Genomic DNA, 15,691 nt, shown 5'->3' on the forward strand with positions numbered 1-15,691 from the left:
GGGATCGCGTAGAAGGAAATACTAGAGAGTTCTAAATACTGAATTGGCTCACCGCTTTACTTTCATGAGTGAGTAAATGCGATAATTGCATGATGTGTGAATGATTACATGATATGTGATGCTTACATGATATGTGATAGATTACGATGATATGTGAATGATACATGATATGTGGAATTTGATGACATGATATGTGATGATTACATTATATGTGAATGATTACATGATTATGGAATGATTACATGATTGTGAATGATTACATGATATGGTGAATGATTACATGATATTGTGAATGATTACATGATGTGTGAATGATTACAATGATTGTGTGAATGATTACATGATATTGATGCATAATGTATGGGAATGTATAAGTGATGATATATGTATACATAGATATACATGCATCACATACATCGGCATGACACGGTATTGATGTGCATGACGATGATGTGTGAATAATTGATACACGATATGTGCACGAATAAATGTCATGTTACAGGTGTTTCAACAACAGCAATATTTTACCTGATTTTAATTATTAAGTAAAACGTTGCCTACTGTGTAAAAATCTTTGGTCACCAGTCAGTTAGGAGAGATTCCTGTATTAAAATGTCAGTTAGGAATTAAATGCTGGTATGCTTACCATGTAGCCACAAGCCTGGTGATTATAATATACAGCTGACTACCCGTGTAACTCCCCCCTCCCCTGTGTAGCCCCTCCATCCCTGCTACAGGCGCTCCCATTAACTGCATTCTCCTGTAGCCAGTAGGAAAAGCTTACATGGGTAGAGCTACTCGGTTAATTTGGAAGGTGGAGGTTTGTAGGAATTAAAACACAATTTCCAATTAAAAAAAATGTAATTGAGCGTCTGTGTCATGTACGATTCTGTCTTAATCTCTAGCTTATATTAATTAAGTTACGTGTTATTCAGTGGTCCGCTCCTGTCTCCTATGCAGTATATACATATGGTAATTAACAGGAGTTCAGATAGGGTGTAGTGTGGAAATGAGTTTTTCCTGCCATGCATGAATCTCATTTGCCACCTGCTCAGCTGATAACTAGCAAGCTTACACCAGCTCAATGATTAATGGCTAGCCGCGTGTGTTGGTATATATGCCCACATATTGATTTCGCCGTTGTTGAACTAAAATACAAACTCGTGTTTTTTCAAAATGGTAATTCGGTTACTGCAGGGTTTGACGCGCTTCAGAATGTTAAATATGTTTTTCAGCAGGCTTGAAACGAATAATTTGTGCGGTAATGATCGTACTCTACAGTGAGAAACAATTTAACAGTTGTGATTAATGTTATGTGCCGCATAATCGTACAAAGACGCGAGACCTTACCTTCATCTCTTCCCCCTCTCCCCTTCTGTAACCTTGACCAAATGTTAAAAGGTACATGGTATGAATGGAAAACAGCGCACCACGTTAACCTACTCGAATCCATTACAGTACTCTTGAGAACACAAAATATCTGTTTGTTACTCCTACTGGTAGATATATCAGTGACTGTTCCTCACACACATGTCAGTGCGCAAACATTTCATAGCTATATATATAGATGTTTGTGTCGCTATTTCAGGTTACCATCCCACCGACTGTCATCAGGATACCAGAGCCCAAGGTGAATGGGTAGAAGCCCTTGCGACGTTCGTGCTTCACTGTGAGGCTACAGGCAAACCCATGCCCACCTACAAGTGGTTAAGGTATGTCCAGTATTGTAAACTACAGCAAACACATGCGCCCACCTAGAAGTAGTACAAGGTATGTCCAGTATTGTAACTACAGGCAAACACAATGCCCACCTAGAGTAGTACAAGGTATGTCCAGTATTGATATAACTACAGGCAAACACATGCCCCCTAAGTAGTACAAGGTATGTCCAGTATTGGTAACTACAGGCAAACAATGCCCACTAGAAGTACTACAAGGTATGTCCAGTATTGTAACTACAGAGCAAACACATGCCCACTAGAAGTCAGTACAAGATATGTGCCGTATTGTTAAACTACAGGCAAACACAATGCCACTAGAAGTAGTACAAGGTATGTCCAGTATTGTAACTACATGCAACACATGCCCACCTAGAAGTAGCTACAAGGTATGTCCAGTATTGTAACTACAGGCAAACACATGCCCACTACAAATGGTACAAGGTTGTCCAGTATTGTAACTACAGGCAAACCTATATATGCCACCTACAAATGGTAGAAGGTCTGTCCGTATTGTAACTACAGGCAAACACATGCCCACCTACAAGTGGTACAAGGTATGCCCAGTATTGTGGCTATACAGGAAAACCCATGCTAACCTACAAGTGGTACAATTAATGTATGTCCAGTATTGTAACTACAGGCAAACACATGCCCACCTAGAAGTGGTACAAGGTATGCCAAGTACTGTAGCTTAGGCCAAACCCATGCCCATGCACCTACAAGTGGTACAAGGTATGCCCAGTATTGTGGCTATACAGGAAAACCCATGCTAACCTACAAGTGGTACAATTAATGTATGTCCAGTACTGAAGCTACAGAGGAATAGGTAGATCTATTTTCTTAATACTAGCTACATTATCTGCTGCTAATTTAATTATCATGAGTTTATGGGTGCTTAACCGCAGAATAAACAATTTACGATACAAGATGGCATCACTTTTATGGGATTTCAATAATATATTGGCTAATATTAGCATAATCTAGCTAAAATTGGAAATTGGTTTTGACGTAAGAACTTTAATGATAACCTACGGGTTTTGTGAGCTCAGCAGTAGCAGAGGCGACACAGTTATTGCAAAATCGCAAGCACACAGTTTAATGTGCGTGAAATGAGAAAAAATTCCAAGATTCTGAATTAATTAAAACAAAATTGCCAACGTGTACTCAGTTCAGTATTTAGAATGGAATTCATGGATGAACGTATTTATAATTGAATGCATGGAGATAGATCGGATTTAATCAGTGACCCGTTGAAAAAAACTCGAGTTAAAAATGCGATGTTTACCATTGCACATGTATGTGTAGTAATCTCTTTGTGTTTACACGCGTCTAGGGAACTCAAGAGCTGACCGATACCTTGAAGTATAACTTCGACAAGGGCACGTTGAAGATCATGGGCCTCGTGAAGGAAGACGAAGGAGAATATACGTGCCACGCGACCAACCCAGCTGCCGACCTGGTCGTCGGATCAACGGACCTTGTCGTGATGAGTAAGTTCTTAAGTCATCATCATCATCATCTTCGTTTATAGTCCATCTTTTCCCGTGCCTGGGGTTGGACTTGTAAGTTCTTAAGTATTATATTAATATATCGGCTGTATTGATTGTGTGCGCCTGCGTCAAATTTCTCCCTTGTGAAGACTTGATATCCCCAGCAGCCATGTCTGCTGTATTTCTACTTGATTTGCGCCCTTCTAATTCCCTCCTGCTCATTAATTAAATACCCCATGCTGATAATTTAATCCCATAGTTGCCATAAAAAGTGGTTTTGCTAAGCGAGCAGCTTGCTGCTATTGATCCTAGCGGCTGGGAGGCGGGGTGTGTTGCTGGTGTTGTCTGCTAACTTATTGCTGTCTGCTGCGTACGTGCAATACGCGTTGTAGTGTCTAGTACCATATCACACCAGGTTATATTGCTCATTACATTGTAACAAGAGTAGATTATAACACAATGTGTTATTATCTACTCTTGATTGTAATCATTCCCTGTGTTTGGCTCCCGGTTAACACTCAAACTGTGCAAGAAAAACTCATCAGCTCTGTTTCTACAACACTGGCGCCTGTTGCGGGTGTTTTAATCAGACGCACGAGAGAGCGTTTCGCAGGAAATAATGTGGAATGTGAGGAAAAATGCCGCGGGGAAAAATGTGGGATGTAAGGAAGAGAATTTCGCAGGAGAAAATGTGGGATGTAAGGAAGAGAATTTCGCAGGAGAAAATGTGGGATGTGAGGAAAAATGCCGCAGGAGAAAATGTGGGATGTAAGGAAAAGAATTTCGCAGGAGAAAATTTAATCTGGGATGTAAGGAAAAGAATTTTGCAGGAGAAAATGTGGGATGTAAGGAAAAGAATTTCGCAGGAGAAAATGTGGGATGTGAGGAAAAATGCTGCAGGAGAAAAGGTGGGGGGGTGTGAGTAAAAAAATATCGTGGAGAAAAAATGTCAATGGCATATTTTTGCCCGTTTTTTTCAGTCACACCAAATCTGATCGAGATGGATTCTGACGTGACGATAATCGAGCGATCGGAGGGCAGGCTGATGTGCGTCGTTAGCGGTGACCCACTCCCCGACATCACCTGGGAGAAGGCGGAGGGAGAGAAGTGGGGAGATGGCTTCACAGACCTTGCAGTAAGGATGCTGCAATCTCATTCACTCTCACGTCGTTAATGCAGATGTATAACATTGTAATATATCTGCTAGTGCCGATGTATAACTATATAATATATCTGCTAATGGTATTGCTATAAAGTATAATGCAGCTATATGTATAATACTGGTGTAAAATGTATATGATACCATCTACAACATCTATAATAATAGTGTATGCAGAATGCAGATGTATAGCATTAGAATGGCATCACTACAATGCAGCTATGTGATAATGATGTAAAATGTAGATTATACATCTACTGTGTATACGCCATATTTTTCACGTACAGATATATTTTCGCGAATTCAGACTTGACAGACAATTTCGCGGTCGGTGAATTAGGAAGTATTCGGTATTATTCGGTATTAATTACTCACGTGTTAATTGTTATTTTCGCGTCGGGGACGCGTTCGCGAAATTCACGACAATGAAACCACTGCGAAATATACAGCTTATACAGTATTATAATATTAGTGTTGTTACAATATGGTGCTATAATCGTATCATTGGTATGACAGTGACACTATGCAATCATACATGATTCATCACAACTGAGACACATCTGGGAATTGCGATACCGATTGCAAGCTTATCTAGTTATATATTATCGTAAGCAAGATCTCATTTAAGCACGACCTAATGGAAAAACCTTTTATGGTTGTCACTATATGTATGCAGATTACCCGTGGGGTTCTAATGTGTACGTGTGTGTGTGTGTGTTTAGGCTGGCATCAAGGTGACTTATGAAGAGGGTCCGACAAAATACAGTCGTGCGTTGATCCTCACGTTGAACCCGGCCCAGATCGAGCACGCAGGCACCTACACGTGCGCCGCCTCCAACCTCGCTGGCTCCCTGCACAGTCCTGCCAACGTCAGCATCAGCTGTGAGTATGCCTGCAGGGGCGGATCTAGGGGGGTCGATCGGTGTCCGGGGGGTCCGTACCCACCCTTTAATTTCAAAGTGTCCTAAAAAATTACTGCTCAGATGCTCTCAGAATGCACCAATTTTTAAATACATGATATACATGATCACATACATCGCATGACATGGTATTGATGTGCATGACGATGATGTGTGAATAATTGATACACGATATGTGACGAATAAATATCATGTGACAGGTGTTTCAACAACAGCAATATTTTACCTGATTTTATTAAGTAAAACGTTCCTACTGCTGTAAAAAAAATCTTTGTTCACCAGTCAGCTATGAGAGATTCCTGTATTAAAATGTCAGTTAGGTAAATGCTGGGCATGCTTACTATGTAGCCACAAACCTGGTGATTATAATATACAGCTGACTACCCGTGTAACTCCCCCCTCCCCCGTGTAGCCCCTCCATCCCTGCTACAGGCGCTCCCATAACTGCATTCTCCTGTAGCAGTAGAGAAGAGCCTACATGGGTAGAGCGCTACTCGGTTTGGAAGGTGGAGGTTTGTAGGAAAACACAATTTCACAATTAAAAAAAAATGTAATTGAGCGTGTGTCATGTACGATGATTATATATTGTAAATGAGGGTGTGTCTTATCTCTAGCTTAATTATATTAATTAAGTTACGTGTTATTCAGTGGTCCGCTCCCGTCTAGCTCCTATGCAGTATATACATATATGGTAATTAACAGGAGTTCAGATAAGGGTGTAGTGTGGAAATGAGTTTTTCCTGTATGCATGTAATCTCATTTGCACCTGCTCAGCTGTATACTAAGCAAGCTTACACCAGCTCAATGATTAATGAGCTAGCCGCGTGTGTTGGTTATATATGCCCACATATTGATTTCACTGTGTTGACGTCAAATATAACCAACTCGTGTATTTTCAAAAATGGTAATTCGGTTACTGCAGGGTTTGGAGCCGATTCAGAATTGTTAAATATGTTTTCCAGAGGCTTGAAACGAATAATTTGTGCGGAAATTATCGTACTCTACAGTGAGAACAATTTCAGCTTGTGATTAATGTTATGGCCGGCGCACAATCGTACAAAGACGCGAGACCATTACGTCCATCTCTCCCCCTCTCCCCCTCTGTAACCTTGACCAAATGTTAAAAGTGAGGTGTATATATGAATGGAACAGCACCACGCTAACCTACTCAAATCCATTACAGTACGTACTCTTGAGTTCACAAAATATCTGTTTTGTTATACTCCTACTGGTAGAATATCAATGACTGTCCTCACAACATGTCAGTGGCAAACATTTCATAGCTGGACGTTTGTGCATGTCGCTATTTCAGGTTACCATCCCACCGACTGTCATCAGGATACCAGAGCCCAAGGTGAATGGAGTAGAAGCCTTGGACGTTGTCTTCCACTGTGAGGCTACAGGCAAACCCATGCCGACCTACAAGTGGTACAAGGTATGTCCAGTATTGTAACTACAGGCAAACCCATGCCGACCTACAAGTGGTACAAGGTATGTCCAGTATTGTAACTACAGGCAAACACATGCCGACCTAATGATAATCAGGCCTTCCACGATATGATAGGCGTGAGCATTATAAAGCCTTTACCCTATGATTCGTATCATGATAAGGGCCTTCACATATGAATCGTAATCATGGGGGGGATATCGGCTCTTTAATCGATTATGATATGTATCAATGATACAGCCTTACCCGGATATGATAGTATCATCGGATATTCAGGCCTTACGATATAATGACGTATCATGATACGGCCTTCATGATATGAACGTCATCATAATAGCGGCCTCTCAACGACCTATAATAATTAGTGTACGGACGAACGGCCTTCAGAATATGAACCGTATACGATACACGCTTCACGATATGATATGCATCAGGCATACTCAGAATTTGGGAAGAATTCTAACACGGTTTGGCTAGATCCTGATGCTGACCCGCAGGTTACACATGCTGCAGCTGCTCACGGTAGCAATGTAACAGAGGCGCATGCGTGCAGGTCAGGGGCGGATCCAGGATTTTTGAAAGGGGTGTCCAGAAGAAATAAAGGCACTTTTTCCGAATACTGTAATTTTTCTGGTGTTTTAAAAGCTGCCGAACCATGTCGCCACTTAGGGGGGAGGGCACCCCTCCCCAATACACAATTATTTAAAATTATGGTGGCATTCTGAGAAGGGCAATCTGAGACAGTAATTTCTTTTCTTAGGGCCCCTTTGAAATTAACAGGGGTGGCAACCATTGGGTGCCGGAGCCCCCGGACACCCCCCCGCCGCCCCCCCTCTAAAGATCCCCCTGCAGGCATACTCACAGCTGATAGCTGACGGTTGGCAGGACTGGTGCAGGGAGCCAGCGAGGTTGGAGCGCGCACGTGTAGGTGCCTGCGTGTCGATCTGGGCCGGGTTCAACGTAGGATCAAACGCGCGACTAGTATTTGTGACCCGCTCTTATTCAAGTCATCCTTGAGGCCGGCCTATGAACAGACACACACACACGTTACACATTAGAACAACGGGTAATCTGCGATACTATAGGCTGACAACATAAAAAGGTTTTCCAATTAGGTCGTTGCTTAAATGAGATCTTGCTTACGATAATATTATAAACTAGAGAGCTTGCAATCGTATCAGGGAATTCCCGAGATGTGTCTCAGTTGTGATGAATCATTCGTATGATTGGCATATGTGTCCCTGTCATACCATATACGTATATAGAACCATTTGTCACGATTGTAACAAACACTAATATTATAATACCTGTATAAGCTGTATATTCCGCATGGTTCATTGTCGTGAATTCCGACACGCGTCCCCGACTGCGAAAATAACGACATTAACAACGTAGTAATTAATACCGAATAATATCCGGAAACTTCTAATTCACCGCGCTGAATTCGTCTGTCAAAGTCTGAATTCGCGAAAATAACTGTACGTGAAAAAATATGGCGTATACAGCAGGTAGATGTATATCTAATCATTTTATTCATCATTAGACAATATGCTGCATTGTAGTGGCCTATTCTAATGCTATATCATCTGCCATTCTGAATACACTATTATTTAGATGTGTGAGATGGTATCATATACATTTTTACATCATATTTATGACATATATAGGCGTGCATTTACTTTATAGCAATACATTACAGATATATTATAGAGTTATACATTGCATTAAAGACGTGAGAGTGAATGAGATTGCAGCATCGCTTATCGGCAAGGTCTGTAAGCCATCTCCCACTCTCTCCTCCGCCTCTCCCAGGTGATGTCGGTGGAGTGGGTCACCTGCTAACGCGGGGCACATCAGCCTGCCCATCCGATGCGCTGATAGTCACGGTCAGAATCCATCTCGACTCAAGATTTGAGGTGTGACTGAAAAAAACGGGCAAAAATAGCCATTCGACATTTTCTCATCACGATAGTTTTTTTACTTCACATTCCCGCCACCTTTTCCTTCGCTGCGGCATTTTTCCTCACATGCCCACTTTCTCCTGCGACATTCTTTTCCTTACATCCCACATTTCTCCTGCAAAACTTATCATTCCTTACATCCCAGATAAATTTTCTCATGCGAAATTCTTTCCTGTACAACCCACATTCTTCGTCCTGCGGCACTTTAATCTTCCTCACATCCTCAAATTTTCTCCGTTGAGAACTGCGAATTCTCGTTCCTTACAGTCCCCATTTTCGCCCTGCGGCATTTTTCCTCAGCAATTCGCAAACATTATTTCCTGCGAAAACGCTCCCGTCTCGTCGTCTTGATAAAATACCCGCAACAAGGGGGCGCCAGTGTTGTATATGAAAACAGAGCTGATGACTTTTCTTGCACTTGTGAGTTGTTAAGCCGGGAGTGCCAAACACAGGGCACACCTGATTACTATCAAGGAGTAGATAATTAACACATTGTGTATTATCTAACTCTTGTTACAATATTGAATGAGCAATATATAACCTCGGTGAAATGTACTGATACTACAACGCGTATTGCCAGCGTACGCAGCAAGAACAGCCAATAAGTTAGGCAGACAACACCGCAAACACAGCCCTGCCCTCCGCAGCCGCTGAGGCATAATAGAAGGCCAAGCTGCTCGCTTAGCAAGACTTTTTAGGCAACTTTGGGATTAAATTTATCAGCATGCATGGGTATTTAACTTAATGAGGGCAGGAGGAATTAGAAGGGCGGAAAACAAATCAAGTAGAAATAGCAGCAGACATGGCTGCTGGGGATTCAAGTCTCACAAGGGAGAAATTTGACGCAGGCGCCCATAATCCATACAGCGATATATTAATATAGATACTTAAGAACTTACAAGTCCAACCCCAGTCACGGGAGAAAGATGAACTATAAACGAAGATGATGATGATGATGACTTAAGAACTTATCATCAAACAAGTCGTTGATCCTACGACCAGGTCTGCAGCTGGGTTGGTCGTGGCGACGTATAATTCTCGCTTCGTTTCCTCACGAGGGCCATGATCTTCTATCGTGGCCCTTGTCGAAGTTGTATACTTCAAGGTATCGTCAGCTCTTGAGTTCCCTAGACGCGTGTAAGACACAAAGAGGATTGATTCTCTGGACACATGTGCAATGGTAAACATCGCCTTTTTAATCCGTCGATGTTTTTTTCAACGGGCAACTGATTAATCTCGATCTATCTCATGGCATTCATGTAATAGTTCATCCATGAAATTCCATCTACATACTGAACTGAGTACACGTTGGAATTTGTTATTAATTAATTTCAGAATCTTGGACTTTTTTCTCATTCACGCACATTAAACTGTGTGCTTGCGATTTTGCAATAAAATGTGTCGGCCTCTGCTACTGCAGAGCTCAACAAAACCTGTAGTTTATGCATTAAGTCTACGTCAAAACCAGTTTGCCAAATTTTTAGCTGATTAGGGCTAATATTACGCCATATATTATTGGAAATCCATAAAAGTGATGCCATCTTCTATGTAAAATTGTTTTATTCTGCTGTAAGCCCCCATAAATCATGATAATTAAATTACAAGCAGATTATGGTAGCTAGGTACGACGAAAATAGATCTACTATTCCTCTTACTTAGTACTGGACATACATTAATTGTACCACTTTGTAGGTTAAGGCATGGGTTTTGCCTGTAATAGCCAGCAATACTGGGCATCCTTGTACACTTGTCTGTCGGCATGGGTTGCCCTAAGTCTACAGTACTTGGCATACCTTGTAGCTACTTCTAGCTGGGCATGGTGTTTGCCTGTTACTTACAGTACTTGCATACCTTGTACGCATTTGATAGGTTCGGCATGGGTTTGGCCCTAAGCTTACAGTACTTTGGCATACCTTGTAGCTAACTTCTAGCTGCGCATGTTTTGCCTGTGTACGTTACACGTACTTGGGCATACCTTGTACATTTGATGGTGGCATGTGTTTGCGCTGGTAGAAATACCTGGAAAATAACCTTCTACCATTTGTAGGTGGCATATATAGGTTTGCGCTGTATTACATAACTCGGAGCATCCCTGTGTACATTGTAGGTGGGCATGTGGTGTTTGCCCTGTAGTTACAATACGACATACCTTGTAGCTACTTCTAGTGGCGCCATGGTGTTTGCATGTAGTTCAATACCTGCGACCCACCTTGTACTACTGTCTAGGTGGCGCATTGTGTTTGCCTGTAGTTTAGGCAATACTGGACTATCTTGTACTACCCTCTGAGTGGGCAGGTGTTTGCCTGTAGTTAAATACTGGACATACTTGTAGATACTTCTAGGTGGGCATGTGTTTGCCTGTAAGTTACAATACTGGACATATCCGTGTACTACTTCTAGGTGGCATGTGTTTGCCTGTACGTTATACAATACTGAAACATACCTTGTACTACTACTTCTAGGTGGGCATGTGGTTGCCTGTAGTTACAATACTGGACATACCTTGTACTACTTCTAGTGGGCATTGTGTTGCCTGTATTACAATATCTGCGACATACGCTTGTACGCACTTGTACGTGGCAGGGTTGCCTGAGCCTCACAGTGGACAGACAACGATATACCCAAGGCATTCTACTCATACCTCCAAAACTGACTGACAGGTCGGATGGAGGTAACGCCGGCTGAAATAGGCGAACAAAAAATGTAGCTATGAATGTTTTAAATGTTGTGAGGACAGTCACTGATATTGCTACCGGCAACACAAGTACACGGAAGTACAGAAAACAATATTTGTTCTGTGATTCTACCGAGAGAATCGATAATGGATTCGAGTAGGTTAACGTTGGCGTGCTGTTCGCATTCCATACACAGTGGTACCTTTTAAACATTTGGTCCCCAGGGGGGTTACAGAAGGGGAGAGGGGGAGATGATGAGAGGTAATGGTCTCGCGTCTTTGTACGATTATGCCATAAGGTACGATTTGGAATCACGAAGCTTTAAATTGTTCTCACTGTCGAGTTGACGATCCATTTCCGCACAAATTAGTGTCGTGTTCAAGGCTTGAAAAACATATTAAATCAGTTCTGAATCGGCTCCAAACGCCTGGGCCAAAAAAAAGTAAACTGCGAATTAACATTTTTGAAAATACAGGCGAGTTGGTTATTTTAGTTCAACACGGAAGGGCGATAATCAACGTATGTGGCTATTAACCCAATACCACCGGCTACGCTCATTAATCATTGAGGCTGTGTAAGCTTGCTTAGTACACAGCGAGGGCAGGGGGCAAATAGAGTAGCATGCATGCAGGAAAGAACTCATTTCCAGGCCAGCACCCTTGGATCTGAACTCTGTTGAATTAGCGATATGTAATAGGTACTGCAATAGGATGATCAGAGCGGGACCACTGAATACACGTGAACTTAATGAAATAAAACTAGAGAGTAGACAGAATCGACATGACACATCCAAAAAATTTTTTTTAATTGTGAAATTGTGTTTTAAATTCCTACAACCTCAAAAAGAGTAGGAACTCTAACCATTATAAAATACTGCTAAGGGAGAATGCGTTATGGAAGGCGCTGTAGCAGGGATGGAGGGCTAAACAGGGAGGGGGGAGTTACACGGGTATCAGCTGTATATTATAGACACCAGGCTTGTGCTACATTGGTAAGCATACGGCAAAAACACATTTTTAATAGCACGGAAATTCTCCTAACTGACTGGTGAACAAAGATTTTTACAGCAGTAGGAACGTTTTAGACTTAATAAAGTTAAAATCAGGTAAGAGTTAATATTTGGCTGTTGTTGAAACAACCTGTTACATGACGATTTATGTCGTCCCATAGTTGGGGTGTAAATCGGCATATTATTCCACACATCAATCGTCCATGCACATCACAACTACCATGTCATGGCGATGTAGGTGATCATGGTATTATCATGTATACATATATAAAAATAATATAAAATCAGGTCCACATATCATGTAAATAAATAACACATCATGCGTAATCATTCACGACATCATGTATCATGTCGAACATATAGTAATATTCACATTATCACATAGACCCCACCCGTAATCATCACACATCATGTAATCATCTCCATATCATGCGTGAAAAAAATCAATATATTATGTAGTAGTCAGTGTCACATAAGTCAGTCATCATTCACATATCAGTGGGAAGTCATTCACATATCATGTAACATTCAGCAGGTATCATGTAAGCATTCACATATCAATGTAAGGGCATGTCACGACATCAGTGCAATTATCGCATTTACTTCATTGAAAAGTAAATGCGTGAGCATTCCGTATTTAGACTCTCTAGATTTCCTTCTACCCAGATTCCACCAAAAAAATCAACCGAAGCAGCCCCACGTAGCTGTATTAAGATACCTATATCATAAAGCAGGCATTATGCTGAGCTGTACAATTAAGTGACCGAATCGTACTGCAGTTTAACAGAAAAAGCGCGCAATTAAAACTGACAAATTCATAAGAGTCTAAAAAAATACACAAACGCTGATATATACGTATAGCTGTAATCGTAATTCTATATTTTATCTATTCTACGTTGGCACAGCACTACACACCTCTAGCGCATGTTGATGGTTCTCCATCTGAGCACCGCTTCTTCTACCGATGCCCTAAAATGTCCCGCGCATCCTGCCTCTGTCAACATGCATTGAGTCTTCAGACCTTGGGTACAATCTCGTAGTGATCATCTGGCAGAGTCGAGGAACCGTTGACCAATGACAAAGGCGGAACGACACCAAGAGCGAAGACCCCAACTCACATTCTGCTTGGGGGGTTGGGACAAAACCACTTCCCCGGTTTGATTTGGTGTCCCTGTGGAAGGTGAACCGCCATGACCATTGTAGTAATACATTTCTGCTGGGGGGGGGGCACTACCCACCTTACCTCCCACATGCACTACGCCCAGGACACCCCGGTGACCGAATGAGTGAGGTCAGGCACAGTGACAGGTGGCCGGCTGGCAGTGCGAGTGACTGTGCATACGCTGCTGTTAGACAGGTGATATAGTTGGATCTCGTCAATCAGGTAAATGCGGCAGCGGTGGGGCATAAACATGTGAATTCAGAGATCAAGGTGACTTGGAGGAGTTTATAAGAATGTGTGGTATGGTCAGACCAGATGCTGCTGTGGAATCAAAACAAAAGCTTCTCAAATTAAAAATTATTAATTCAAATTTATTATAATTGTTATCTTTAATTAAATGTCTCGCTTATTTGGGCATCTTTTTCTCTGGTCACAGAGGCTGTTAATCGCTAGCAGTGTCACTGTCACAGTAGGAGACTGGTACATCTCAGCACCAAGCTTACCAGTAATTTATAATCATTTAAAATCATTAAGTGAAGCGAGTAATCAAGAAAGCCCATGCAGTCTGACCCTAGCTGGCAGCCTATTCCACTGCAGCATCATGACACATTTCTCATCACGTCCCTTCGTCGTGACCGGGATGGCTGCAAGGAAGCTCTATATCACGTCACATCTAATGAGTCTCATTGTTTGACGTGCCCTTCAAATCAACTGAGCGAAAAAACTTCGATTTTGCACAAGCCCTATTATATTCGATAGCAGACCACTTTTTTTCGGCTTGGAAAAAATATCGCCTCTTCGTGTGAAATTACTGATCGCGTGCACCAGGCAACGATTCGATACGTCGCACACGAGGGCGCCACTATAGTGTCAAAAACTGGAGTTAGCATATCAGGTTAGTATCTTGGGGGAATTCAATAACCTACACTTTTCAGGCCAGCTTATTCTGTCAGCATGTGGCATTAATTTAAGGCAAATGGAGGACATTTTATGCTTGCAACACCAGGCCAATATTGCGTTCATAATCGGCTCGCACATATTTCAGGTCGGAATATCAATTCATATATTAATATAAATGCTAAACAAGCAATAATTTTTTTTTTTTTTATATAATTTTTCTCTTCCTTTTTTTTTTGTTTATTTTATATTTATTCGTAGCAGGATTGACTAATAGCACAACCTAATCAAAACTATGAAAAACGTAATCTAAAATTCAAGGATTTCCTGCATTTTTTTTTACGCCCTAATAAAAATGGAAACGGTGATAGAACAGTTGAAATCGAGCGATTGCATGAAATATCTTGACTCGATCCCTGAATTCAACACAATCAATTTCACGAAGACCCCTGAACAATAACTCGATCTCCAATGCGCAAAGCTGGGACAGTATTCATTATTAAGTTTAGCCTGTCTTGATTACCGTCTAACTGTTTTACTTGTCTAGCTAGTTTAGCTCATAGGTTATGATCCTCCAGGTACTGCGGAACGTACGCCTGGTCTACTATTTGATATGGTTACGGGTTAGGATTGAGGGTTAGGTTCGGGTTCGGCTTAGGGAGTAGGCGAGGCGGACTCCCTATGAACCGTTAGTGAGTAGGCCGAGGATACGGTTCAGCATATTAGATAAGTACCAAGGTAACGTTCCGGCAGTACCCGGGGGAGCATAGACCCTCTCAGCCTTAGTTTACCGTGAACTTGAAGGTTGACTGCATCCCTTAGCCACGCCTGATGTCAAGGTGATGGCTCACCAACCCATCACCCACTTGACGAGAGCGTGGTGTTGATGACTGCCATCTGTTCCTGCAGGTGCATCCTTCAGCTGTCAGGTCACTGCAAGCAAACCATCGTGTCACTGAGGTGGAGAAAATGTGCCCCTGGCGCACACGCTCTCCATCTCTCTCTCTCTCTCTTCTCGTCTCTTCTCTCTCTCCTTGTCTCTTGTTTCCTTTATGCCTCTCCCTCCCTCTCACCTCTTTCTTTCATTTAGTCCTTATCTCTTCCTTCTCGTTTCTCTCTCCAGTTGTTCTTCTTTATCCCTCTCGCCTCCCTCTCCCTCTTTCCTTCATTTCGTCCTTAATCTCTTCCCTCTCCTCTCTCGTCCTCTCCTCTGCCTTCTCTCTCTCTCTCGTTTCTCCACAATTATCGCT

General features: G+C 42.0%; 1 protein-coding gene across 1 annotated transcript in view; it reads left to right on the top strand.

Moving 5' to 3' along the window:
* Positions 1 to 2,251: 2,251 nt before the first annotated feature.
* The window catches only part of LOC106808673 (neural cell adhesion molecule 1-like), a 37,654-nt gene continuing 24,214 nt past the window's right edge, over positions 2,252 to 15,691 (top strand). Inside the window, exons 1-4 of the mRNA XM_014811496.1 lie at positions 2,252 to 2,275; positions 3,055 to 3,211; positions 4,192 to 4,346; positions 5,093 to 5,252. Of these exons, the coding sequence (XP_014666982.1) occupies positions 2,252 to 2,275; positions 3,055 to 3,211; positions 4,192 to 4,346; positions 5,093 to 5,252 (496 nt within the window). The remainder of the gene's footprint in view (positions 2,276 to 3,054; positions 3,212 to 4,191; positions 4,347 to 5,092; positions 5,253 to 15,691) is intronic.

This window comes from Priapulus caudatus, unplaced genomic scaffold, assembly GCF_000485595.1.
Source record: "Priapulus caudatus unplaced genomic scaffold, Priapulus_caudatus-5.0.1 Scaffold295, whole genome shotgun sequence".
In the NCBI taxonomy this organism is placed as follows: domain Eukaryota; kingdom Metazoa; phylum Priapulida; class Priapulimorpha; order Priapulimorphida; family Priapulidae; genus Priapulus; species Priapulus caudatus.